Genomic DNA, 26770 nt, shown 5'->3' with positions numbered 1-26770 from the left:
AGATGCTGTCATTCATAAATGGGAGTGCTGCCTTCCAATTCATCTTTTGAATTGGTCCTTTCCTCCCTAGATAATGCCACTGAGGAAGAGGCAGGCTAAAGCCTGCTCCATGCCAAGCAATCTGGACAGCAGACTGAGATTGGATCCTGGTGTTGTATAAAGAAGAAGTATTAAAAGCTCGCCACCAATGCCAGTGAAGTTTAGGCCATGATTTCTGATTTTCGTCTTTTCCATCTAATTGACCTTTAGGTCCCCAATCCACAATGTCTCCAGTTAACATAGATTGTTTTCTAGCCAGTGGGCCAAGACGCTGGGTCCATGGAGGGGGGTAGGAAATATTGAAGGGAATCCATTCCATATAGTCAGCACAATTAGGGCGATTGGGCCTGGAATGGTTGGTTAGCACACCAGTTACATTAATAGAACCAAGACTTAATAAGTACATGATTTTTCTATAGTGACTCAACCATGTTTGAGCTTGAATTGTAAGACAGCTATGGCTGAGTGACATCTTTGTGGTGATACACAAAGGAAGTCCTTCCAGTGGAGCGGTAAAATTAATGACAGTATTCTGAGAGTCTAATTGTTCTATGTCAGGGGGAGTTAGGGGTCCTGGAGCCCACTCTCCCCAATCGTGATAAATCCCAGGAAGAGTGTCACTCCAAAGTATAGGTTGTACTGCTGGGGGATTTGGAACATATGCCCAATATGTTTTTGCCTTTGCACAGGGAAAAAATACCACAGAGGACATTATGGCTAACATGGTCACAAACATGGAATCGGGGGTTTTTGTCTGGCCTTGAAGCTCCAGTAGTTTCTCAGCTTCCTGCATGGTTTTCTTGAGTTGTCCCCAGGTTATGGGGGTTGATGTCATCATGACTCTGGTCGTCCTTCTCTCCATCTTTTCACTCAGGCTCAGCTGGATCATGGCTCATACCAGAGGGACCGGGCCCATGGTTGGTCACCCTGGGTTCCTCCAGTCCCCCATTCCACGGCTGCATGCACCTTAAGGACACCCACACCATTTGTCCATCTCCTGTAAAAACACAAGCATACCCTCATCCCCACATCAGTAAATCCACCAGACCTTTCCATTGTCCCTCTTCTGCGGAGTTCCATAACACTTTCAGATAAATTTTTCTCTTTGCCTCTAACACTTGTCAATGTCTTTCTGCTGGAGTCTTATCATCTGTACTGGAATCAAAAAATTTAAAGAAAATAAGGCTAAATGTAGTTTTGATTGAGGTGGTAGTTGTCCTCTTATACCCCCTTTTTGTCTTTTCAACATGCGTTGTAATGTCTTATTGTAATGCCTTGTCCTCTAGGATTATAAGGAATTCCTGTTTTATGGGTTATTGTCCAAAGCTGTAAGAAATTTTGAAAAGCATGACAAGTATAAGTGGGTCCATTGTCAGTTTTTAATTGTTTAGGTATCCCCATATGAGCAAATGATGACAGACAATGTTGCCATACATGACCAGCTGTCTCATCTGTTTGGCATGTAGCATGCAGCATATGAGAATAAGTGTCTATAGTCACACGAACATAAACAAATTATGCAGTTTTGGGTCTAGTGGACTTTTAATTGTAGCAGTTTCTACGTGACTGGTTACATTTACAACATAAGCTGAATCACTAGACAATGTTGATAGGATCTGAAGCTGTGAGCTATAAAACCTGAATGATTGCAATTAGCTCTGAGCATTGAGCTGAAACCCCGGAGGTCATTATTGCTTCTGGACTTTTTTGGAATAACAAATACCAGTGAATTCCAGGGGCTAACTGACTTTTCTATATGTCCTGAATCCAAAGGTTCTTTTACCAACAGATGAAGTTGATCTAGCTTTTCCTGTGTTAGGGGCCATTGATCCACCCACACAGGTTTGTCACTAAGCCATTCTAATGGTAAGGCAGTGGGCAGAGGAGAAATATAAATGAACCCCATCAGAAATCCTGACATCTTAGCCCTTTTCTATCTGTTTTTCCAGTTACTGATATCAAGTTAGGGTTTCCTTGTAGGACTTTCCCTAAACCTTTCCCACTCTGATATCCCATGTTCTTCAACATTTTAAATCCTGTATTATCAAAGTTTTCATTTGTAAGTCTCATATCCTATGCTGTAAGTAAGTCTTGACCTCATAAATTGATAGCTATATTTGCAACATAAAGCTGAAAAGTACATGATTGTCCATCTGGACCAAGACAAGATAAAATCTCAGCACTCTTAGTTGCTCCTGCTCCCACTAGGGAAGTAGAAGTTAATTGCAAGGGCCAGGATGGGGGCCAATTGTCTTTAGATATTACTGACACATCAGCTCCCATATCCATAAGCCCATAAAATTCCTTTCCTTTAATTTGTACTACACAGGTGGGTCTATTAGAGGCTATGGGATGGGATAGATAAATTTTTCATGTAGCTGTGCTCCCAAACCATTTATTTTCTCATTTCTTCTTTTGCAGAGAAGGGTGTAATTTGCAGGGAATAAGCAATAATTGAGCAATATACTCTCCTGGTTCAAAACCCCAAAGATCTTGTGACATTAAAACTACTTGAATTTCTCCTTCATAATCAGAGTAAACAACTCCTGGGACTACAATAATGCCCTGTAAGTTAAGATGGCTTTTGCCTAAAATTAGTCCTATGTATCCTGTTGGTAAATGTCCCCAAATACCAGTGGGAACTTTGATGGGTTTATCTCCCCAAACTAACATGATTCTTTCTCTGGCGGGTAGATATAATCCTGCACTTCCTGGTGTTCCTGGGGTGAGGCAATCAATGTGTTTCCTGAAACAGCATTGTGGTCTGAACTGAGAATGCCCTCATTGTTTGAGGGGCCTGGGTCAAGACCCCCATCTCGCTTCCCGATAGAGGGTGCCATTCTGATGAAATTTTGAGTAGCACTGATTAGCCCAGTGATTTCCTTTGTTACAGCAAGGACAAAGTTCTGGCATTTTTTCCACTGGGGGTGGGGGGTAACTGCATTTTAAGGTTCTTTCTGTCCTGAGATCTTGTGGCATTCCTTTTTAAAATGTCCAGTTTTTCCACAGCTGTAACATTTTCACATTTTAGGGTTTGACCATTGGCTCGTTTTAGATTTGTCAACTGCTAAATTGGCAATTGCTTGTGCTAACATGGCAGATCAATGAAGCTCAGTTCCTACAACCTGACAAGGTCTGAGAAAGTTTCCCAAGTTTTTTGTACACCTCACAGGTGCCAGTGCACATTTACAATCCGCTAGAGTTAAGGTTAGCATTTCTGCAGCCATGGTATGAGGAATCTGACGCTTCACTGCCTCTTGTAATCGTGCAAGAAATTGTGCATAGGGTTCCTGTGACCCTTGCATGATATGTAAAAAGGATTGTACTGGGACTCCGTCTTCAGGAATTGTGACCCAGGTGCATTTAGCGGCCTGTGCACACTGCTGATAAGCAGCATCTGGGAGTGCCATTTGACATTCTAGGTCTGAATAAGGGTCATTACCCAGTAGCATATCCTCTGTAATGTCTGTGTCCAGCAACACGGTTCTGTCTAGCCTGATCTGCACACATTTCTTGTTAATTTAAATTCTGTGTCAGATATGCACTAGCAGACAAGCAAGTTCACGTCAAGTGTTTTACATCAAAGAGTAAAAGACAGATAGCACCAAATGTAGATTCTAGCAATCCTAAAATAAATGGGCTCTGTACACCATTATTTACCACACTTGCTTTTAATTTCTTCAACAACTTAAACTCTAGTGGAGTGTGTTCATGAATAAGCTGCTGTGAAGTACTTCGATCAGGCCTTACAGAAATAGGAAAAGTGCAAGGTCCTAAGGGCTCTTCAGCTATGGCAGCAGAGGGTAAAATTCTTTGTATTTTTCATTTCTATTTCTGCTACTGAAGAAGTGGTGCAGATGTTTCTGCAATTGGAGGAGGTGGTATAGGCCAATGTTTATCCTCCCTCTCCTGTTTTTTATTTTCAATTAGTGCCATGGGTGGGACAACAGATTCTTTCAGATTTTTAGACTCAGCATGCTGTCCTGCAGACTAATAAGGAGATAATGGTAGAAGTACAGTACAAACTAAACTCCAAGTGGAAAACACAGAAGAATCAACTTTAAGACCTTTTTGATGAGCCTGTTTTAATCCATCCCCTGCTCTGTCCCAATTTTCCACATCAAAAGTGCCTGCCTGTGGAAACCATGGGTTATGCATAATAACATTTTGTGGCTTCTGCAGGTGGTTAGTTAGTGTCTGTGAATTCACCTGACCTCCAGACTGTCTCAACAGAACTTTAAGCAACTGCATGTGTTTTTCTTCAACAGACAAATTCTGGCCCATATTACCCTGATTCAGAAAACTTCCTGTTCCCAGTATCCAGTACCTCTTTAGGGCACTGATCAGTACCTCTTCAGAGCACTAACCTTATATCCACTGCTGGCAGACTCGTCCCAGGGTCCCCATTAGGCTTGTGAATTTCAGTTCCTCTGCTCCAGCAGACCTTGTTTGTTAACATCCTCGAAGTCCCTGTGTTTGTTCGCCACTTGTAACCCGCACGGATGTTGTGGGACTGAACAAATGAGGTGAACATGAGAATACAAGGCAAAGACAAAAGAATATGTTTGGAAGAAGGGGTCAGGGGGCACCTTGCCTCTAGTGGACAAGAGTCCTGAGCTTTTTCAGCCCTCCAAATTTATTAGGTAAAAGAGATAACAAGAAAGGGGGCAATGATTGTTGGGTAATTGTCACTCGGCCATTTGGTTCAAGCAGGCTTGGGAGACTGCATCCTTTGAGCAATAGGCACTAGATTTCCCAGTAAATAACTTCAAGGAGCCTGGCGCCAGGGAGTGACAGCCATCAGCAAACCTTTTGGCATCAGGCGCAGTGTGAGTTTGCCCACATCCTGCATTCATGATAAACAGTTTGCTATTTGATCACATAGCCTCCAGTGGAATGCTGAGTTGGTCACATCCCATGGGCCTTCAGCTCCCTGCAGATATTGGTCTGTAGTTTCTTTTTTTGGTTATGTCCTCTCCTTGGTGATACTCTCTTCATAGAATGATTTAGGGAGGATTCTCTTTTCCTCTATCTTGTGGAATAATGTCAATAGGATTGGTACTGACTTTTTTTTTTAATGCCTGATAGAATTAAAGAGTGAATCAATCTCGTCCTAAATTTTTTTATTGTTGGTAATTTTTTTATTATTATTTCCATCTTGCTGCTTGTTATTGGTCTGTTCAGGGTTTCTAATTCTTTCTGTTTTAAGCTAGGAGGGTTGTCTCTTTCCAGGAATTTATCCATCTCCTCTAGGTTTTCTAGTTTATGTGCGTATTTGTAGTAGCCTTGAATAATCTTTTGTATTTTGGTGCTGTCGGTTGTAATATTTCCTGTTTCATTTCTAATTGAGCTTATTTCGATATTCTCTCTCTTTTTTTGGTTAATTTTGCTAATGGTTTATCAATTTTATTTGTCTTTTAAAATAACCAGCCTTTTGTTTTATTTATGTTTTATATTTTTATATTCGATTTTATTTTATTTTGCTATAACCTTTGCTATTTCTTTTTTGTTTGTTTTCATAAAGCTATTTCTTTTTTTTTATTTTATTATTATACTTTAGGTTTTAGGGTACATGTGCACAATGTGCAGGTTTGTTACATATGTATCCATGTGCCATGTTGGTTTGTTGCACCCATTAACTCGTCATTTAGCATTAGGTATATCTCCTAATGCTGTCCCTCCCCCCTCCCCCACCCCACAACAGTCCCCAGAGTGTGATGTTCCCGTTCCTGTGTCCATGAGTTCTCATCGTTCAATTCCCACCTATGCGTGAGAACATGCGGTGTTTATAATCTTTGCTATTTCTTTTCTTCTGCTGGGTTTGGGGTTTGGTTTTCTCTTCTCTAGTTTCTTGAGGTGTGACCTTAGATTATCTATTTGTGATCTTTCAGATTTATTGAAGTAGGCATTTAAGATTATCAACTTTCCTCTTAACACTGACTTTGCTGTATCACAGATGTTTAGATAGGTCATGTCACTATTATTGTTCAATTCACAGAATATTTTAATTTCCATCTTGATTTCATTGATTACCCAGTGACCATTCAGGAACAGGTTATTTAATTTGTATGTGTTTTATGGTTTTGAAAGTTCCTTTTGGAGTTGATTTCCACTTTTATTCCACTGTGGTCTGAGGAAGTAGTTGATGTAATCAATTTTCTTAAATTTGTTGAGACTTGTTTTGTGGCCTATCATATGGTCTATCTTGGAGAAAGTTTTATGCACTGATGAATAAAATGTATATTCTGTGGTTGTTGGGTAGAATGGCTGTACATATCTGTTAAATCTATTTTTTCTAAGGTATAGTTTAAGTCCATTGTTTCTTTTTTGACTTTCTGTCTTGATGAACTGTCTATTGCTGTCAGTGAAGTATTGAAGTTTCCCCACTATTATCACATTGTTGTTTTTCTCATTTATTACATCTAGAAGTAATTGTTTTATGAATTTGGGAACTCCAGTGTTATATGCATTTATATTTAGGATTGTAACATTTTCCCATTGGATAAGGCCTTTTATTATTATATAATGTCCCTCTTTGTCATTTCAAACTGCTGTTGCTTTAAAGATTGTTGTGTCTGACATAAGAATAGCTGCTCCTATTCAATTTTGGTGTCCGTTTGCATGAAATATCTTTTTCTATGCTTTACCTTAAGTTTATGTGAGTCCTTATGTGTTAGGTGAGTCTCTTAGAGGCAGCAGATACTTGGTTGGTAAATTCTTACCTACTCTGCAATTCTATATCTTTTACGTGAGGCATTTAGGTCACTTACATTCAACATTAGTATTGAGATGTGAGATACTATTCCATTCATCATGCTATTTGTTGCCTAAGTATCCTGGTTTTTATTTATTATGTTTTTATTTTATAGGTACTGTGAGATTTATGCTTTAAAGAGGTTCTATTTGATGTGTTTCCAGGATTTGTATCAAGATTTCGAGCTGCTTTAGCAGTTATTCTACAGCTGGTTTGATAGTGTCAAATTCTCTCAGTATTTGTTTGTCTGGCAAAGACTGTATCTTTCCTTCATTTATGAAGCTTAGTTTTGCTGGATACAAAATTTTTGGTTAACAATTGTTTTGTTTAATGAGACTGAAGATACAGCCCAAATTCCTTCTAGCTTGTAGGGTTTCTGCTGAGAAATCTGCCGTTTATCTGATAGATTTTCCTTTACAGGTTTCCTGCTGCTTTTGCCACACAACTCTTAAGATTCTTTCATTCATCTTGTCTTCAGATAACTTGATGACAATGTGCCTAGGTGATGATCTTGTTTTAATGAAATCCCCAGGTGTTCTTTGGGATTCTTGTATTTGGATATCTAGATCTCTACCAATGCCAGAAAAGTTTTCCTCAATTATTTCCCCAAATATGTTCTTCAAACTTTTAGATATATCTTCTTCCTCATGAATGCCAATTATTCTTAAGTTTGGCTATTCAATATAATCTTAAACTTATTTGAGGGTTTATTCATTTTTTAAAATTATACTTTAAGTTCTGACGTACATGTGCAGAACATGCAGTTGTTACATGGGTATACATGTGCCATGGTGGTTTGCTGCACCCATCAATGCATCATCTACATTAGGCATTTCTCCTAATGCTATCCCTCCCCTAGCCCCCCACCCCCGACAGCCCCAAGTGTGTGATGTTCCCCTACCTTTGTCCATGTGTTCACATTTTTCAACTCCCACTTATGAGTGAGAACATACAGTGTTTGGTTTTCTGTTCCTGTCATAGTTTGCTGAGAATGATGGTTTCCAGCTTCATCCATGTCCCTGCAAAGGACAGGAACTCGTCCATTTTTATGGCTGCATAGTATTTCATGGTGTATATGTGCCACATTTACTTTATCCAGTCTATTATTGATGAACATTTGGGTTGGTTCGAAGTCTTTGCTATTGTAACTAGTGCCACAATAAACATACGTGTGCATGTGTCTTTATAATAGAATGATTTATAATCCTTTGGGTATATATCCAGTAATGGGATTGCTGGGTCAAATGGTATTTCTAGTTCTAGATCCTTAAGGAATTGCCACACTGTCTTCCACAATGGTTGAACTAATTGACATTCCCACCAACAGTTTAAAAGCATTCCTATTTCTCCACATCCTCTCCAGCATATATTGTTTCCTGACTTTTTAATGTTCACCATTCTAACTGGTGTGAAATGGTATGTCATTGTGGTTTGATTTGCATATCAATAATGACCAGTGATGATAAGCATTTTTTCATATGTTTGTTGGTTGCATAAATGTCTTCTTTTGAGAAGTGTCTGTTCATATCTTTTGCCCACTTTTTGTGGAGTCGTTTGTTTTTTTCTTGTAAATTTGTTTAAGTTCTTTGTAGATTCTCGATATTAGCCATTTGTCAGACCTATAGTGCAAAACTTTTCTCCCATTCTGTAGGTTGACTCTGATGATAGTTTCTTTTGCTGTATAGAAGCTCTTTAGTTTAGTTAGATCCCATTTGTCAATTTTGGCTTTGGTTGCCATTGCTTTTGGTGTTTTAGTCATGAAGCCTTTGCCCATGCCTATGTCCTGAATGGTATTGCTAAGGATTTCTTCTAGGATTTTTATGGTTTTAGATCTTACGTTTAAGTCTTTAATCCATCTTGAGTTGATTTTTATATAAGGTGTAAGGAAGGGGTCCAGTTTCAGTTTTCTGCATCTGGCAAGCCAGTTTTCCCAACACTATTTATTAAATAGGGAATATTTTCCACATTGCTTATTTGTGTCAGGTGTGTCAAAGATCAGATGGTTGTATATGTGTGGTGTTAATTCTCAAGGCTCTGTTCTGTTCCATTGGTCTGTATATCTGTTTTGGTTCCAGTACCATGCTGTTTTGGTTACTGTAGCCTTGTAGTATAGTTTGAAGTCAGGCAACATGATGCTTCCAGCTTTGTTCTTTTTGCTAAGGATTGTTTTGCCTATGTGGATTCTTTTTTGGTTTCATATGAAGTTTGAAGTAGTTTTTTCAAATTCTTTGAAGAAAGTCAGTGGTAGCTTGACGGGAATAGCATTGAATCTATAAACTACCTTGGGCAGTATGGCCATTTTCACCATATTGATTTTTTTCTATCCATGAGCATGGGATTTTTTTCCATTTGTTTGTGTTCTCTGTTATTTCCTTGAGTAGTTGTTTGTAGTTCTCCTTGAAGAGGTCATTCACATCCCTTTTAAGTTCTATTCCTAGATATTTTATTCTCTTAGCAGCAATTGTGAATGGAAGTTCCCTCATGATTTGACTCTCTGTTTGTCTGTTATTGATGTATAGGAATGCTTGTGATTTTTGCATATTGTTTTTGTATCCTGAGACTTTGCTGAAGTTGCTTATCAGCTTAAGGAGGTTTTGGGCTGAGATGATGGGGTTTTGTAAATATACAATCATGTCATCTGCAAACAGAGACAATTTGACTTCTTCTCTTTCTATTTGAATATCATTTATTTCTTTCTCTTGCCTGACTGCCCTGCTCAGAACTTCCAATACTATGTAGAATAGGAGTGGTGAGAGAGGGCATCCTTGTCTTGTGCCGGTCTTTAAAGGGAATGCTTCCAGTTTTTGCCTATTTAGTATGATATTGGCTGTGTCATAAATAGCTCTTATTATTTAGAGATATATTCCATCGATACCTAGTTTATTCAGAGTTTTTAGCATGAAGGGGTGCTGTATTTTGTTGAAGGCCTTTTCTGCATCTATTGAGATAATCATGTGGTTTTTGTTGTTGGTTCCGTTTATGTGATGGATTACATTTATTGATTTGCATATGTTGAACCAGCCTTGCATCTCAGGGATGAAGCTGACTTGATCATGGTGGATAAGCTTTTTGACGTGCTGCTGGATTCGGTTGCCAGTATTTCATTGAGGATATTTGCGTCAGTGTTCATCAAGGATATTGACCTGAAATTTTCTTTTTTTGTTGTGTCTCTGCCAGATATTGGTATCAGGATATTGCTGGCCTCATAAAATGAGTTAGGGAGGATTACCTCTTTATTTATTGTTTGGAATAGTTTCAGAAGGAATGGTATCAGCTCCTCTTTGTACCTCTGGTAGAATTCAGCTTTGAATCTGTCTGGTCCTGGACTTTTTTTGGTTGGTAGGCTATTAATTACTGCCTCAATTTCAGAACTTGTTATTGGTCTATTCAGGGATTAAACTTCTTACTGGTTTAGACTTTTCAATGTGTATATGTCTAGGAATTTCTCCATTTCTTCTATATTTTCAAGTTTATTTGTGTAGAGATGTTTATAGTATTCTCTCATGGTAGTTTGTATTTTTGTGGGATCAGTGGCGATATTCCCTGTATCATTTTTATTGCATCTATTTGATTCTTCTCTCTTTTCTTTTTTATGAATCTAGCTCATGGTCTATCTATTTTGTTGATCATTTCAAAAAACGAGCTCCTGGATTCATTGATTTATTTTTTGAAGAGTTTTTCATGTCTCTATCTCCTTCAGTTCTGCTCTGATCTTAATTATTTCTTGTCTTCTGCTGGCTATTGTATTTGTTTGCTATTGGTTCTCTTGTTTTTTAATTTTGATGTTAGGGTGTCAATTTGAGATCTTTCCTGCTTTCTCTTGTGGGCATTTAGTGCTATAAATTTTCCTCTATACACTGCCTTCAATGTGTCCCAGAGATTCTGGTACATTGTATCTTCATCCTCATTGGTTTCAAAGAACATCTTTATTTCTTCCTTCATTTATTTACTTACCCAGTAGTCATTCAGGAGCAGGTTGTTCAGTTTCCATGTAGTTGTGTGGTTTTGAGTGAGTTTCTTAATCCTGACTTCTAATTTGATTGCACTGTGGTCTGTGAGACTGTTATGATTTCCATTCTTTTGCATTTGCTGAGGAGTGCTTTACTTCTAATTATGTGATCAATTTTAGAATAAGTGTAATGTGGTGCTGAGAAGAATGCATATTCTGTCTATTTTCGGTAAAGAGTTCTGTAGATGTCTGTTAGGTCCACTTGGTCCAGAGCTGAGTTCAAGTTCTTAATTTTCTGTCTCATTGATCTGTCTAATATTGACAGTGAGGTGTTAAAGTCTACCACTGTTATTGTGTGGGAGTCTAAGTCTCTTTGTAGGTCTGTAAGGACTTGCTTTATGAATCTGGGTGCTCCTGTATTGGGTGCATATATATTTAGGATAGTTAGCTCTTCTTGCTGCATTGATCCCTTTACCATTATGTAATGGCCTTCTTTGTCTCTTTTGATCTTTGTTGGTTTAAAGTCTGTTTTATTAGAGACCAGGATTGCAACTCCAGCTATTTTTTGCTTTCCATTTGCTTGGTAGATCTTTCTCCATCCCTTTATTTTGAGCCTATGTGTGTCTTTGCATGTGAGATGGGTCTCCTGAATACAGCACACTGATGGGTCTTGAATCTTTATCCAATTTGCCAGTGTGTGTCTCTTAATTGGGGCATTTAACCCATTTACATTTAAGGTTAATATTGTTAAGTGTGAATTTGGTCCTGTCATTATGATGCTAGCTGGTTGTTTTGCCCATTAGTTGATGCAGTTTTTTCATAGGGTTGATATTTTCTATAATTTGGTATGCTTTTGCAGTGGATGCTACCAGTTGTTCCTTTCCATGTTTAGTGCTTCCTTCAGGAGCTCTTGTAAGGCAGGCCTGGTGGTTACAAAATCTCTCAGCATTTGCTTGTCTGTAAAGGATTTTATTTCTCCTTTGCTTGTGAAGCTTAGTTTGGCTGGATATGAAATTCTGGGTTGAAAATTCTTTTCTTTAAGAATGTTGAATATTGGCCCCAATCTCTTAGAGATCCACTGTTAGTCTGATGGGCTTCCCTTTGTCGGTAACCTGACTTTTCTCTCTGACTGCCCTTAACATTTTTTCCTTCATTTCAACTTTGATTAATCTGACAATTATATGTCTTGGGTTGCTCTTTTCAAGGAGTATCTTTGTGGTATTCTCTGTTTTTTCTGAATTTGAATGTTGGCCTGTCTTGTTAGGTTGGAGAAGATCTCCTGGATAATATCCTGAAGAGTGTTTTCCAACTTGGTTCCATTCGCTCCATCACTTTCAGGTACACCAATCAAATGTAGATTTTGTCTTTTCACATAGTCCCATATTTCTTGGATGCTTTGTTCATTCCTTTTTATTCTTTTTTCTCTAATCTTGTCTTGTTGACCTATTTCATTAAGTTGTTTTTCAATCACTGATATCCGTTCTTCTGCTTGATCGATTCAGCTATTGATACTTGTGTATGCTTCATGAAGTTCTTGTGCTGTGTTTTTCAGCTCCATCAGGTCATTTGTGTTTTTCTCTAAACTGGTTATTCTAGTTAGCAATTTGTCTGACCTTTTTTCAAAGTTTTTAGTTTCCTTCCATTGGGTTAGAACATGCTCCTTCAACAGTGTAAAAGTGTTCCTATTTCTCCACATCCTCTCCAGCACCTGTTGTTTCTTGACTTTTTAATGATGGCCATTCTAACTGGTGTGAGATGGTATCTCACTGTGGTTTTGATTTGCATTTCTCTGATGGCCAGTGATGAGGAGCATTTCTTCATGTGTTTTTTGGCTGCATAAATGTCTTCTTTTGAGAAGTGTCTGTTCATGTCCTCTGCCCACTTTTTGATGGGGTTGTTTGTTTTTTTCTTGTAAATTTGTTTGAGTTCATTGTAGATTCTGGATATTAGCCCTTTGTCAGATGAGTAGGTTGCAAAAATTTTCTCCCATTGTGTAGGTTGCCTGTTCACTCTGATGATAGTTTCTTTTGCTGTGCAGAAGCTCTTTAGTTTAATGAGATCCCATTTGTCGATTTTGGCTTTTGTTGCCATTGCTTTTGGTGTTTGTGTGGGATGTAAACTAGTTCAACCATTGTGGAAGTCAGTGTGGCGATTCCTCAGGGATCTAGAACTAGAAATACCATTTGACCCAGCCATCCCATTACTGGGTATATACCCAAAGGACTATAAATCATGCTGCTATAAAGACACATGCACACGTATGTTTATTGCGGCACTATTCACAATAGCAAAGAGTTGGAACCAACCCAAATGTCCAACAACGATAGACTGGATTAAGAAAATGTGGCACATATACACCATGGAATACTATGCAGCCATAAAAAATGATGAGTTCATGTCCTTTGTAGGGACATGGATGAAACTGGAAAACATCATTCTCAGTAAACTATCGCAAGGACAAAAAACCAAACACCGCATGTTCTCACTCATAGGTGGGAATTGAACAATGAGAACTCATGGACACAGGAAGGGGAACATCATGCTCCGGGGACTGTTGTGGGGTGGGGGGAGGGGGGAGGGACAGCATTAGGAGATACACCTAATGCTAAATGACGAGTTAATGGGTGCAGGAAATCAACATGGCACATGGATACATATGTAACAAACCTGCACATTGTGCACATGTACCCTAAAACCCTAAAGTATAATAATAAAAAAAAAAAAAGAAAAAAAAAAAAAGAACATGCTCCTTCAGCTCAGAGGAGTTTGTTATTGCCCATTTTCTGAATCTTACTTCTGTCAATTCATCAAACTCATTCTCCATCCAGTTTTGTTCCTTTGCTGGCAAGGAGTTATCATCCTTTGGAGGAGGAGAGGCATTCTGGTTTTTGGAATTTTAAGCCTTTTTGCGCTGGCTTCTCCCAATCTTTGTGGATTTATCTACCTTTAGTCTTTGATGTTGGTGACCTTTGGATGGGGTCTTTGAGTGGACCTCCTATTCCTTTCTGTATGTTAGTTTTCCTTCTAACAGTCTGGCCCCTCTGCTGCAGGTCTGCTGGAGTTTGCTGAAGGTCCACTGCCGACCCTACTTTCCTGGGTATCACCAGCAGAGGCTGCAGAATAGCAAAGATTGCTGCCTGTTCTTTCTTCTTGAAGCTTCATCCCAGAGGGTCACCTGCCAGATGCCAGCCAGATCTCTTCTGTAAGAGGTAACTGTTGGCCTCTACTGGGAGGTGTCTCCCAGTCAGGATACTTGGGGGTTAGGGACCAACTTTAGGAGGCAGTCTGTCCCTTAGCAGAGATCAAATGCTGTGCTGTAAGGTCCCCTACTCTCTTCAGAGCCATCAACTAGGGACGTGTAAGTCCTCTGAAGCTGTTCCCACAGCCGCCCCTTCCCCCAGGTGTTCTGTCCCAGGGAAATGGGGGTTTTATCTTTAAGTCCCTGGCTGGGGCTGCTGCCTTTTTTTCAGAGATGCCCTGCCCAAGGAGGAGAAATCTGGCAGTCTGGCCACAGCATTCTTGCTGAGCTGCAGTGGGCTCCACCCAGTTTGAACTTCCGGGCGGCTTTGTTTATACTTTGAGCATAAAACCTCCTACTCAATCTCAGCAATGGCAGACACCCTTTCCCCAACCAAGCTCAAGCATCCGAAGTCGATCTCAGCCTGCTGCTGTGCTGGCACTGAGAATTTCTAACCAGTGGATCTTAATTTATTGGGCTCCATGGGGTTGGGACCTGCTGAGCCTGACCACTTGGCTCCCTGGCTTCAGCACCCCTTTCCAGGGGAGTGAATGTTTCTGTCTCACTGGCATTCCAGGTGCCACTGGGATACGGAAAAAAAAAAAAAAAAAAAAAACCTCCTGCAGCTCCTTTGATATCTGCCCAATAGCTACCCAATTTTGTGCTTGAAACTCAGGGTCCTGATGGGGTAGGCCCCCCAGGGAATCTCCTGGTCTGTGGGTTGTGAAGACCGGGGGACCACCACAATACCTGAGCCAGAGTGCACAGTTCCTCAGGCTTAGTCCCTCCTGGCTTCCCTTGGGTAGGGGAGAAAATTTCCTGACCCCTTGCTCTTCCCAGGTGAGGTGATGCCCCATCCTGCTTTGGCTCACCCTCCATGGGCTGCACCCACTGTCCAACCAGTCCCAATTAGATGAACCAACTCTCAGTTGGAAATGCAGAAATCACCCATCTTCTGCATCAATCTCACTGGGAGCTGCAGACTGCAGCTCTTCCTATTGGCCTTCTTGTCAGCAATCTCCAGCTTTGTTCATTTTAAAAAATTATTTTCTCTTTGTCTTTGTTGGGTTGAGTTAATTCAAAAACCTTGTTTTTGAGTTTGAAGTTCTTTCATCTGCTTGTTCGATTCTATTACTGAGACTTTCCAGTACATTTTGCATTTCCCTAACTGTGTCCCTTATTTCCTGAAGTTGTCATTATATTTTTTATGCTATATATTTCACTGAAGATTTCTCCACTTATATCTTGTGTCTTTTTTTCATTTCCTTAATTTGGACTCACCTTTCTCAGTGACTCTTTGATTAGCTTTCTGAATTCCTTTTCAGGCAATTCAGTGATTTCTTCTTGGTTAGGATCTATTTCTAGTAAGCTAATGTGATTTTTGGAGGGTGTTAGAGAAGTTTGTTTTGTCATATGACCTGAATTGTTTTTCTGGTTTCTTATCATTTAGGTAAGCTCTGTTAGAGGGAAGATCTGGGGCTGAAGTCTGCTGTTCAGGTTCTTTGTCCCTTGGGTTGCTCCCTTGATGTGGTAATCTCCCCTTTTCCTAAGGATGTGGCTTCCTGAGAGATGAACTGTAGTGATTGTTATTTCTCTTCTGGATCTAGCCACCAAGCATGGCTATCAGGCTCTGGGCTGGTACTAGGGTGTGTCTGCACATAGTCCTTTGATATGAACTGCCTTCAGGTCTATCAGCCATGGATACTAGTGCCTGCTCCTGTGGATGTGGCCGGGGAGTTAAATGAACTCTGTGAGGGTCCTTAGTTGTAATTGTTTAATGCACTAGTTTTGTGCTGCTTGGCCTCCTGAGAGAAGGTGGTGCTTTCAAGAGTGCATCAGCTGTGGTAGTATACAGAAGATCAGGCAGTGGCCAGGACCCTAGAGCTCCCAAGAGAATGTGACCCTTGTTTTCGGTTACCAGGGTGGGTAGGGAAGATCCATCAGGTGGGGGCAAGGTTAGGCATGTCTAAGTTCAGACCATCCTTGGGTGGTGCTTGCTGTGGCAGCTGTTGGGGATGGGGGTGTGGTTCCCAGGTCAATGGAGTTGTTTCCAGAAGGATTATGGCTGCCTCTGCTGTGTCATGCAGGTTGCCAGAGAAGTTGGGGAAATCTGGCTGCCACAAGCCTTAGCCAGCTCCCAAGTAACCCAAAAGGCTGGTCTTGCTCCCATCATGCTCCTCCCCTCTACTGACAGAACCGAGTTTGTTTTCACGCAATGGGCAAGCAGGGTTGAAGACTTGCCCCAGGCTATAAACCTCCCAGCTGCAACAGTAAGCAGGACTTTTGCACCTCCCCACCTGTCAAGTCTGCACACAAGATTCACACCCTCCCCCAAGTTCTGGCCAGGAAATCTCACATTTGGTGGGAATTGTTACAAAGTTCAGGTGGATGTTTTCTTTCTATGATATTTTCCTAGTTGCTCTGGCAACCCTCCCCAAGGATCCCTGTGAGTCAAATCAGAAATGGCTCCCCTGGGCACCCAGAGAGCCAACAGGTCTTTCCTCACTGCTTCCTCTACCCCTGTATTTCACTCTGCTCTCTAAATTAACTCAACTTTAGATAAAGTCCAATCCTCTCATGATCTAGACCTTCAGGTTCCCCAGTGAAGGTGTGTGTTCCAGGGCAGATGATCCACCTTTCCCACTTTCACAGTTTGGACACTCACAGTATTTTGTCTGTTTCCCAGGTTCTGCAGGAGCAATCTGCTTCCCTCAAAGGGACTGTGGATTCTCTTGGCTTTTCTGGTATATTTCTGCAGTAGTTCTTGGAGGAAAAGTTCACGATCCAAGCCTCCACATGCTGCTCTCTCTGTTCAATTAGGAGCTACAATTTAGTCCTGCCCCCATTCACCATTTTTCCTCTGCTTCAAAATCCCTGGGTCTCTTTATCCAGTCTACCACTGATGGACATTTAGAATAATTATGTCTTTGCTATTGTGAAGAGTACTGCAATGAACATATGCATGCAGGTGTCTTTATGGGTGGAACAATGTATATTACATTGGGTATATACCCAATAATGGGATTGCTGAGTAAAATAGCAATTCTGATTCAAGATCTTTGAGAAATTACTACACTGCTTTCCAAAATGGCTGAACTAATTTGCAGTCACACCAGCAGTGTATAAGCATTCCCTTCACCACCTTGCCAGCAGCTGTTATTTTTTGACTCTTTATATAATAGTCATTTGGGGTGGCATGAGATGGTATCTCCTTGTGGTTTTGATTTGCATTTCTCTAATTATTAGTGAGGTGTAGCATTTTTTCATATGCATGTTGGCTGCATGTATGTCATCTTTGGAAAAGTGTCCATATCCTTTGCCCTCTTTTTAATAGGCTAGGTCTTTATTTTTGGTAATTAATTTGTTTAAGTACCTTATAGACGCTGGAAGTAGACTTTTGTCACATTCATAGTTTGCAAATATTTTCTCTTGTTCAGCTATGTTGTATTTTTTCCCATGAGTTTCAAATAATTTTTTTGATTTCTGCCTTTATTTTATTGTTTAAGCAAAAATTATTGAGAAGCAGGTTGTTTAACTTCCATGTAATTCTGTGACTTTATGTAATCATCTTAGTATTGATTTTGATGTATACTGTGTTGTGATCTGAAAATGTGGTTGATATAATTTCAGTATTGCTTTAATTTGCTGAGAATTGTTTTATGGACAGTTGTGTTCAATTTTAGATTATATCCCATGTGCAAATAAGAATGTATATTCTGGGAGGTGGTTCCAAGATGGCCAAATAGGAACAGCTCCAGTCTACAGCCAGCATGAGCAACACAGAGATGAGTGATTTCTGCATTTCCAACTGAGGTATCGGGTTCATCTCACTGGGGCTCATCGGACAGTGGGGGTAGGATGGTGGGTGCAGACCACCGAGCATGAGCCGGAGCAGGGCAAAGCATCCACTCACCTAGGAAGTGCAAGGGGTCAGGGAATTCCCTTTCCTAGCCAAGGGAAGGGGTGACACATGGCACCTGGAAAATTGGGTCACTCCCACCCTACTACTGCACTTTTCCAATGGTCTTAGCAAATGGCACACCAGGAGATGATATCCCATGCCTGCCTCAGAGGGTCCCATGCCCAAGGGGCCTCACTTGTTGCTAGCACAGCAGTCTGAGTTCAAACTGCAAGGCAGCAGCAAGGCTGGGAGAGGGTCGACCACTATGGCTGAGGCTTGAGAAGGTAAACAAAGTGGCCAGGAAGCTCATACTGGGTGGAGCCCACCACAGCTCAAGGAGGCCTGCCTGCTTCTGTAGACTCCACATCTGGGGGCAGGGCATAGCTGAACAAAAGGCAGCAGAAACCTCTGCAGACTTAAATGTCCCTGTCTGACAGCTTTGAAGAGAGTAGTGGTTCTCCCAGCACAGAGTTTGAGATCTGAGAACGAACAGACTGCCTCCTCAAGTGGGTCCCTGACCCCCAAGTAGCCTAACTGGGAGGCACCCCCCAGTAGGGGCAGAGTGACACCTCACATGGCCGGGTACCCCTCTGAGATGAAGTTTCCAGAAGAATGATCAGGCAGCAACATTTGCTGTTCAGCAATATTTGCTGTTCTGCAGTCTCTGCTGCTGATACCCAGGCAAACAGGGTCTGGAGTGGACCTCCAGCAAACTCCAACAGACCTGCAGCTGAGGATCCTGATTGTTAGAAGGAAACCTAACAAACAGAAAGGACATCCACACCAAAACCCCATCTGTATGTCACCATCATCAAAGACCAAAGGTATATAAAACCACAAAGATGGGGAAAAAACAGAGCAGAAAAGCTGAAAATTCTAAAAATGAGAGCACCTCTTCCCCTCCAAAGCAACGCAGCTCCTCGCCAGCAATGGAACAAAGCTGGACAGAAAATGACTTTGATGAGTTGAGAGAAGAAGGCTTCAGACAATCAAACTTCTCCAAGATAAAGGAGGAAGTTTGAACCCATCACAAAAAGCTAAAAATCTTGAAAAAAGATTAGATGAATGGCTAGCTAGAGTAACCAGTGTAGATAAGTCCTTAAATGACCTGATGGAGCAGAAAACCATGACACAAGAACTGTGTGATGAATGCACAAGCTTCAGTAGCCAATTCGATCAACTGGAAGAAAGGGTATCAGTGATTGAAGAGGAAATGAATAAAATAAAGTGAGAAGAGAAGTTTACAAAAAAAGAGTAAAAAAATGAACAAAGCCTCCAAGAAATATAGGACTATGTGAAAAGGCCAAATCTACGTCTGATTGGTGTACTTGAAAGTGACGGGGAGAATGGAACCAAGTTGGAAAACACACTGCAGGATATTATCCAGGAGAACTTCCCCAATCTAGCAAGGCAGGCCAACATTCAAACTCAGGAAATACAGAGAACACCACAAAGATACTCCTCGAGAAGAGCAACTCGAAGACACATAATTGTCAGATTCACCAAAGTTGGAATGAAGGAAAAAATGTTAAGCACTAAATATGGTAAGGAAAAATAGGTTCCAGCTGCTGCAAAAACATGCCAAATTGTAAAGACCATTGAGGCTAGGAAGAAACTCCACCAACTAACGAGCAAAATAACCAGCTAACATCACAATGACAGGATCAAATTCACACATAACAATATTAACCTTAAATGTAAATGGGCTAAATGCTCCAATTAAAAGACACAGACTGGCAAATCAAATTGGATAAAGCGTCAAGACCCGTCAGTGTGCTGTATTCAGGAGACACATCTCATGTGCAGAGACACACATAGGCTCAAAATAAAGGGATGGAGGAAGATCTACCAAAAATATGGAAAACAAAAAAAGGCAGGGGTTGCAAACCTAGTCTCTGATAAAATAGCCTTTACTAGTATTGATTTTTCTCCTCCTTTCCTTGAGCATTTAGCTAAATTGAATTTCTTAGATCCCCTGTCATTGGGTTGGGACTTTTGTCTCTTATTTTTGGCCAGATGAAATTTTGGCAGAAATGACAGGTGTCATGTATAGGCCTATCTCATAAAATGGCTAGAGCTATACTGCCCAATATAGTAGTCACTAGATACATATGGCTATTGATCACTTAAAAGATGATTGTTATAAATTGAGATGTGCTATAAGTGTAAAACATATACTAGATTTTGAAGATCTTGTATTTAAAAATAACTTTAAATACATCATTAATAATCTGATATTGATTGAATGTTTAAATTATAGTAGTTTGGGCATATTGAGTTAAATACAATATATTATTAAAATTAATATTACCTGTTTCTTTTTGCCTTTTTAAAATGTGACAATTGATACATTTTAAATTATATATATATATTACTCATCTTAATGTTTCTATTGGACATCACTGCTCTAGAAAACTTCCTGTCTGTCTCTCTTTCTGTCTGTCACTCTTGCTGTCTTCAATTTTTGGCCAGCTGGATAGACAGGATCTGGCAGAGGACTATGAAGTCACAGAAAATGGTCAATCTTTGACTACATGGAAGACAGATACTGTTTTTCCTGAATTACCAATTGTAAAAACAGCTGCCTAATGACCAGGAGCACCTACATTTAACTGTTTTATGTGTGGGAAATAATTTTTTTGTATGTCAAGCCACTAAGATGTGTATGGTGTTTGTAACAGAAGTAATTACACACTGACTAATACAAATAGTATGGGGAAGAGTTGAGCAAGATAAAGATGATCGGAATGTTAAAGTCCTTAAGATAGCCCAATTTGTGAAGATAAGGAGCAGAGACCTGAAGATAGTGAAAAAATAAATTTTAATATAGAAGTAATACAGGACCAAAGGCTCTGAGGTGAGAGACATTTCGCTTGCTCAAGGAACAGCAATGATGTCAGTGTAGAAGAAGCACAGTCAGCTGTTAGGATGAACCAAACACTTAGAATTGCTGATATTTGACCATTTTTGACCTATGAATACAGAAATTTTATATGGTTCAATGTTATGAGTGAGAGTAGTAGAAGATGGAATTTTAAAAGATAAGAGGGTAAAGTCAGGTGGAGTTGATCATACGCTATCTTGTAGGCTACTCTTGAGTATTTTATTTCCCTCTGAGTGAAATGGGAAGCCACTGTAGTTTTTGAGTGGTATTTAAGTATAGACAATAAAGGAACAAGAGCAAAAGCAGTCTACTAAAGAGGCCATTGCAATAAACGAGCTATGGAATAAAGATAGTTCAAATCAGGGTGGTAGCAGTAGAAGTTACAAAAAATGGCCAGACTTTAGATACATTTTGAAGGTAGAGCTAACATAATTTAGTGACAAATTAGATATGAATTGTGAGAAAGAATGATATCACATTTATAGCCTTAGCAAACAGAAAGATGAAGTTGCCATTTACTGAGATGAGGAGGTAGGTGTGCAGTGGAACAAATCTTAGGGGCAATATCAACATCTCAATTTGAATATATTGAGTCTGTTAGATATCCACATGGAAGATGTCAAGTAGGTAGCTGGATTTACAAGCCTGGAGTAAAAAGTGAGGTCAGGCTAGACATACGTTTGAGACCTTTCACCTTACAAATGACATTTAAAGCTATAAGCCTATATGAAGTCACCAAGGGAGACAGTGCAGATAGAAAAGCAGTCTACAGACCGAGCCCTGGGGCATTAAGAGATTGAAGAGATAAAGAGGAACCAATAAAAAAGAAAAGACTAAAAAGTGGCCAGTGAGTTACCAAGGAAACCTAGAGAGGTTTTCATGGAAAATGGAACGATCAAGGGCTGATGAAATATAAAGATGGAGATTAATAAATGATCACTGAAGATCACTGATGATCTTATTGAATGATCATTGGAGATCATTGATAACCTGAACAGTAGCAATTTTCATGGAGTTTAGGGGGAGCAGGGAGGGAAATCAGACTGGAGTAGGTTTTTGAAACAATGTGATGAATGTAATTGAAGATAATGTACTAGGCAACTATTTGAAGAATTTCTGTTGCAAAGGGAAGTAGAAAAAATGGAGTGGTACAGCCAATTAACACAGCAATTTGGCAGCATTTAAGAAATTCAAAGTGCTTGTACTTAAAAGAAATTCTTTCTTCTTCTAGGATGTACTTACAGAAGCTCTGGTACAAGTACACAGAGACATTCATTGCAGCACTGTTTGTGAAAATGAAATATTGTAATAAACCAAAATAGTAATCAACAACAAAATGGATGTTTAAATATATTGTTCCATGGATGCCAAAAATGTCACATGTGTACTCTGAAATAGACTATTTTTGGCAACAGATTTAAAAGGTGACAATGAGTGTTGGAGATAAAATAGAAAGAAAATTTTAAAAACAAAACCTTGAATAAAAAAGGCAAGCTGCAGAAAATTAAAATGTAATAAAATTTATGTTGAAAATAAAGTTCAGGCAAGTAAGATTATGACAAATCTAGAGTTCTATTTCAGGCTTGCTGACAATGTAACTATTAAAATAAAAACAAAACATTTTCTTGAATATCTTTAAGAGTGTATTTATCTAGTTAGAAAAAGAAATTCTAAATCATAAAGACCCAGAGCCACCTCCCAGAAATCTCAGGTGCGGGCCATGGAAGAGAAGTAATCTTTTTTTCTCACAATATGAAGTAATTATTCTTCATAATGTACATTTAAAAATACATATGAGCTATGAAATACATAGTTTCCACTTGTAACTATAAATATTATTCATTTTTTGTACCCTAAAAATCTGTGAACTCCTATAAATTATTATTGGTATTTACAGAAATACAAAGATTTATAGGATACAAAAAAAATGAATGCTGGGGTTAGCATTAGAGAGGTGGGAGGGAACAGGATCCGTGCTAGTGGATAAGAGAATTATATTTTATTGGTAATATTTTATTTCTACTTTTAAAAGCCCAAATACAAATGAGTAATGTTAATTCCAAATGAAGAGTATTTGGTACTTCTAATATTGCTACCTACTACACTCTGTAATTCTCAAAATATCATCTAAAAATGGTTTTACAAAGAATTTTTAACAACTAAGTTTGCAAAAATAATGCAAGCTTTTTAAGAGCTTAGAAAAAAGGCAAAGGAGAGGTAATAAGTGCTACTATTTTGCTTGGAGCCCAGGGGAATGGAAACAGGGCTTGCAGTTGATTATTTTCTTCTTCAAGTCTATTTTCTGAATTTTACACAGTGTCCACATTGTGCACGCAATTCTTCTGCAATCATGGAAATCAAAAAAATAAGAAAAAGAAACAAAAAATCTCCTCAAGAAGTAAAGTTCAGGAATGACCAGTCAGGAAAAATTACAAAGATTAGGTCAAATGGCAGACTGAGCACTAAGCACTAGCGCATTTCTCTTGTCCTACCAAAAATCCTCTCCAATGACAAGAAAGGCAGGTTTTTGTATATAAAGAATAATTCCGTAAGGGCACTGGGAAAAGGAAGTCTTGAAAGATGGAAAGCAGATGAGGCAGGGCCGCTGAGGGGTTGAAGGTGGAGGTAGGGGTGAGGAGTCTGGGACGGCGGTCGGGGGACGTAAAATGAAGGCGTTGAACCTAGAAGGAGAGGGAGAGGGGGTTTTGGGCCGGGTACCTGTGGATTTGGGAGAAGGCGCGGTTGGGCGTGGGGGGCAGAAGCCCAGGAGCATCTCTAGGGCCCAGGGCGGTGGTGCGGGATTCACTGGGGTGGGGGGCTGGGCGGCGTTTGGCAGGAAGCAGAGGCCTCCGTCCTACCGGGAAGCTAGGAAAAGAGCGAGGAAATTGCAGCAGCAGCAGCGGCTCCTGGAAGTCCAGTGTAGCAGAAGGGCCGCCACCGACAGGAAGGCAGAGGGCTAACAAGCCTAGTGCTGGGGATGCTGCTGCCTTCCCTTTCGCCTGCCTCACAACCCTTCTAGACGTGTTCCACTCCTACAGATCCTACCCTCCCAGTTTTTGCAAGCGCTCACTCTGTTAGTTGCCTGCTGATCCTCCTTCGCCACAGGCTCCCAGCAGAGGCAACAGTGAGGAGTGTGATTCGGGCGAGGGAGGTCAGTGATCCCCGCGGTGCGGGAGGTGGGCCGTGGGCTGCGGAACCGGAGGATGGGGGTTGGTGGGGGCCAGGTGTGAAAATTGGGGTGGGTGCTGGCGTGAGAAATGCAGGAGACTGGGAAGTGTGATTTGAGGGCTGGGGGCATGAGGACCTGAAGAGCGCCAGGATGGTATACAAAGGTGGCCAGAAAGGGAAATAGGTTTGTGGTTGGAGCCCAGAAGGAAAATGGAGTTTACCAGGAAGAGACAGCAAAGAGAGGTGAGCACCAGGCGGGAGGCTTAGGGATGGGAATGTACGAGGGATGAATACCACAGAGCCATGGGGAGGGGACATGGAGACTGCATGTACAGAAATGGAAAAATGACGTGGGAGCTGAAGAATGGAGAATGTTGGGAGAGGTGACAGGATGGCGACAGAGGGTCAGGGAATATGCAAAGTAGCCCACTTCCTTCTGCTGTGCTCTCAACTACCACGGCCACCACACCTACCTGTTCTCTAGCTCTCTTGTGCAGCTAAACAAGCCTGGAAGGAAGGCATTGCAGGCAGGCATCCAAGAGTGTCTTGATATCTAACATTGCTACTGGACACACATGAATAACATGGGTGGCAATGTACCTGGTGCACAGGGACTTCATGATACAAGAAAAAACTCATACATTTAATGTTTTTCCCTGACCTCTCTCCTTCCCCTCCAAGTATGAAGACCCTCCTTCACCAAAAGGCAGCTGCAAAGCTGCCAACCAGGGAAGCCATAGGTCACCACACTGGAACTACAAACATGAGGAAGAAAAAGACATCTCCAAAGAAGCCAAGAGGAAGGTCATCCTCTCAGTCCTGCAGACACATGGTGGGCTGCAGAATTTCACATGGATAGAAGGAGGGAGATGAGCCCATCACCCAGTGGAAAGGAACCGTTCTGGATCAGGTGCCTATATATCCCTTTCTTTATCTGGTAAAATATTATGGAATTGACTGTGTTTATGGACTAGAACTTCACAGAGATGAAAGAATTTTAAAGCTTAAAATCTTTCCTCATAAGGTGCCATTCTCACAAGTCAGATTTCTGCTTTGCAAATACCATAATTGGCAAAGCAGTGAAACACATGTTTGAGGGAGAGCATGGTTCTATGGATAAATGGAGGGGGATGGTCCTAGCCCAAGCACCTATCATGAAAGCCTGGTTTTATATTACTTATGAGAAAGATCCTGTCTTGCACATGTACTAGCTACTCGATGATTATAAGGCAGGTGACCTCTGCATCATGCCAGAATCAAGTGTGTCTCGTCCAGTGAAGAGGGAGCCAGAAGGATTTATAGATAGCCTGATAGATAAACATGTGGAATATACCAAAGAAGATGGCTCCAAAAGGACAGGCAAGGTCATCCACCAAGTTAAAGCCAAACCTGTGTATTTCATCAAGTTTGATGATGACTTCCATATCTATGTCTACGATTTGGTGAAAACATCTTGTTAGGGTAAAATTTGCTACATTTGTGGAGACAAATGTGTAATACGCAGGCACACAAAAAAAGTACAACTTTTCAGGGTGTTGAAAGCTCAAGGGTCCCGATATCACAATCTTTGCCTGCATAACTGTTGTTTTATGCTGAAAAATGCTAATTTATATGACATGTATAAGCACTTTGTCTTGTTGAAAAGATTGGGTGTGTTTGGTGGATGGGGCATGAAAGGAAGGAACAGCTGTCAATTCCGATTGTGAACAAAGTTCAGCTAGAATCACAATCAGCCATCTAAAATTGCAAGAGACTTAGCTGGTCTGGTGCGGAGGGGAGAAGGAAATTAAGTCAAGATTGGCTGTGGGGAGAAGGAGAGGATGAGGTGACTTCTTAGGAAGAGGTGGTGAAGGGCCAAAAGTTAGAGGTTACCTGAGGGAGGAGATGACCTATGTGGAAGAAACATCCAACTGGGAAGGGAGTGAAGAATAACAGCGGAAGAGTGAAATCTTGGGGCTTAGACGAAAATAGACAGAATAAATGGAATAGAGTAGCAAGCTCTCTACTCAAAGAAGCTTGGAAGAGGTCCAGAGTAAGGGGTGAAAGATGAAGTTGAAAGGACTGTGGGGAGAGACTAAAGGATACACAAATGGAGGGTCTATGAGAGGCAGGAGTCAGGGTGGTATAAGGGGAAGAATACTAAGGAAGAAGGGATTCAAAGAAAAAAGACTGACAAAGGGAGTGAGAATACAGAAGAAGAGGTGTGGACAGTGGGGCCCATTGGAGGTGAGAAGACCCAGAGAAAAGTTGGACTTCTGGCAGTATGCACATCGTTCCCTTAGTTCTATGCACAAAGGAAGTGACAACTGTCAAGGAAGCCATTTGCATGAGAAGTTCCCTGGAAAGACATTTGGACAAGGATGACTCCATAGAGTTAGGCAGCAACCAAGTTTACACCTATAAGGCTTTCCTTCTTCCCTGGAGTTCCTGACGCACCTGCCTAGCAGAACCCCAACCCGCAGCCTAAACACACTAACACGGTTCTCCACAAGTGCTGGGCTGTGGGCTGCCTCCTCATATTTGCCCTGTGCTGGATAAACAACACTTGTAGATCATGGATCAGTGGGGCTCTCAGGACTTAAGAGATGTTCCATCTTGCATTTGGAAAGAATTTGATCCAGAAAAACTAAACCTTACTGAACTCAGTTACAGCAGTCCTATCACACTTGTTCCTTCTGTTGGAATGTTTCTTGTCTTCCCAGAGAGGAGGGGCATCAGGTAATTAAGCCTAATGTTTTTATTCAGCGCATGGGGAGTACTTGACTAATGATGCTTCTTTTGGCAGCTACCTGAAACTACAGGTGACTCCATCCAGTGCTCCACAAAAGGTGGCCTAC

At 40.7% G+C, this 26770-nt stretch overlaps 1 protein-coding gene and 1 long non-coding RNA gene across 2 annotated transcripts; both read left to right on the top strand.

Moving 5' to 3' along the window:
• Positions 1-2271: 2271 nt before the first annotated feature.
• On the top strand, positions 2272-22350 carry LOC134736058 (uncharacterized). The gene is made up of 4 exons (XR_010119762.1): positions 2272-2606; positions 13793-13951; positions 17664-17793; positions 21997-22350. It is a non-coding gene; the product is annotated as an uncharacterized lncRNA (long non-coding RNA).
• A 1725-nt stretch (positions 22351-24075) lies between these two features.
• LOC129475322 (spindlin-2C-like) lies at positions 24076-26417 on the top strand. Its single transcript, XM_063635367.1, is given in 2 exon segments — positions 24076-24843; positions 25145-26417. Coding segments are annotated over 2 exon segments (513 nt in total). The 5' UTR covers positions 24076-24579; the 3' UTR covers positions 25394-26417.
• The last annotated feature ends 353 nt before the right edge of the window (positions 26418-26770 follow it).

This window comes from Symphalangus syndactylus, chromosome X, assembly GCF_028878055.3.
Source record: "Symphalangus syndactylus isolate Jambi chromosome X, NHGRI_mSymSyn1-v2.1_pri, whole genome shotgun sequence".
Classification (NCBI taxonomy): Eukaryota; Metazoa; Chordata; class Mammalia; order Primates; family Hylobatidae; genus Symphalangus; species Symphalangus syndactylus.
This window is presented reverse-complemented; position numbering and strand designations above follow the sequence as displayed.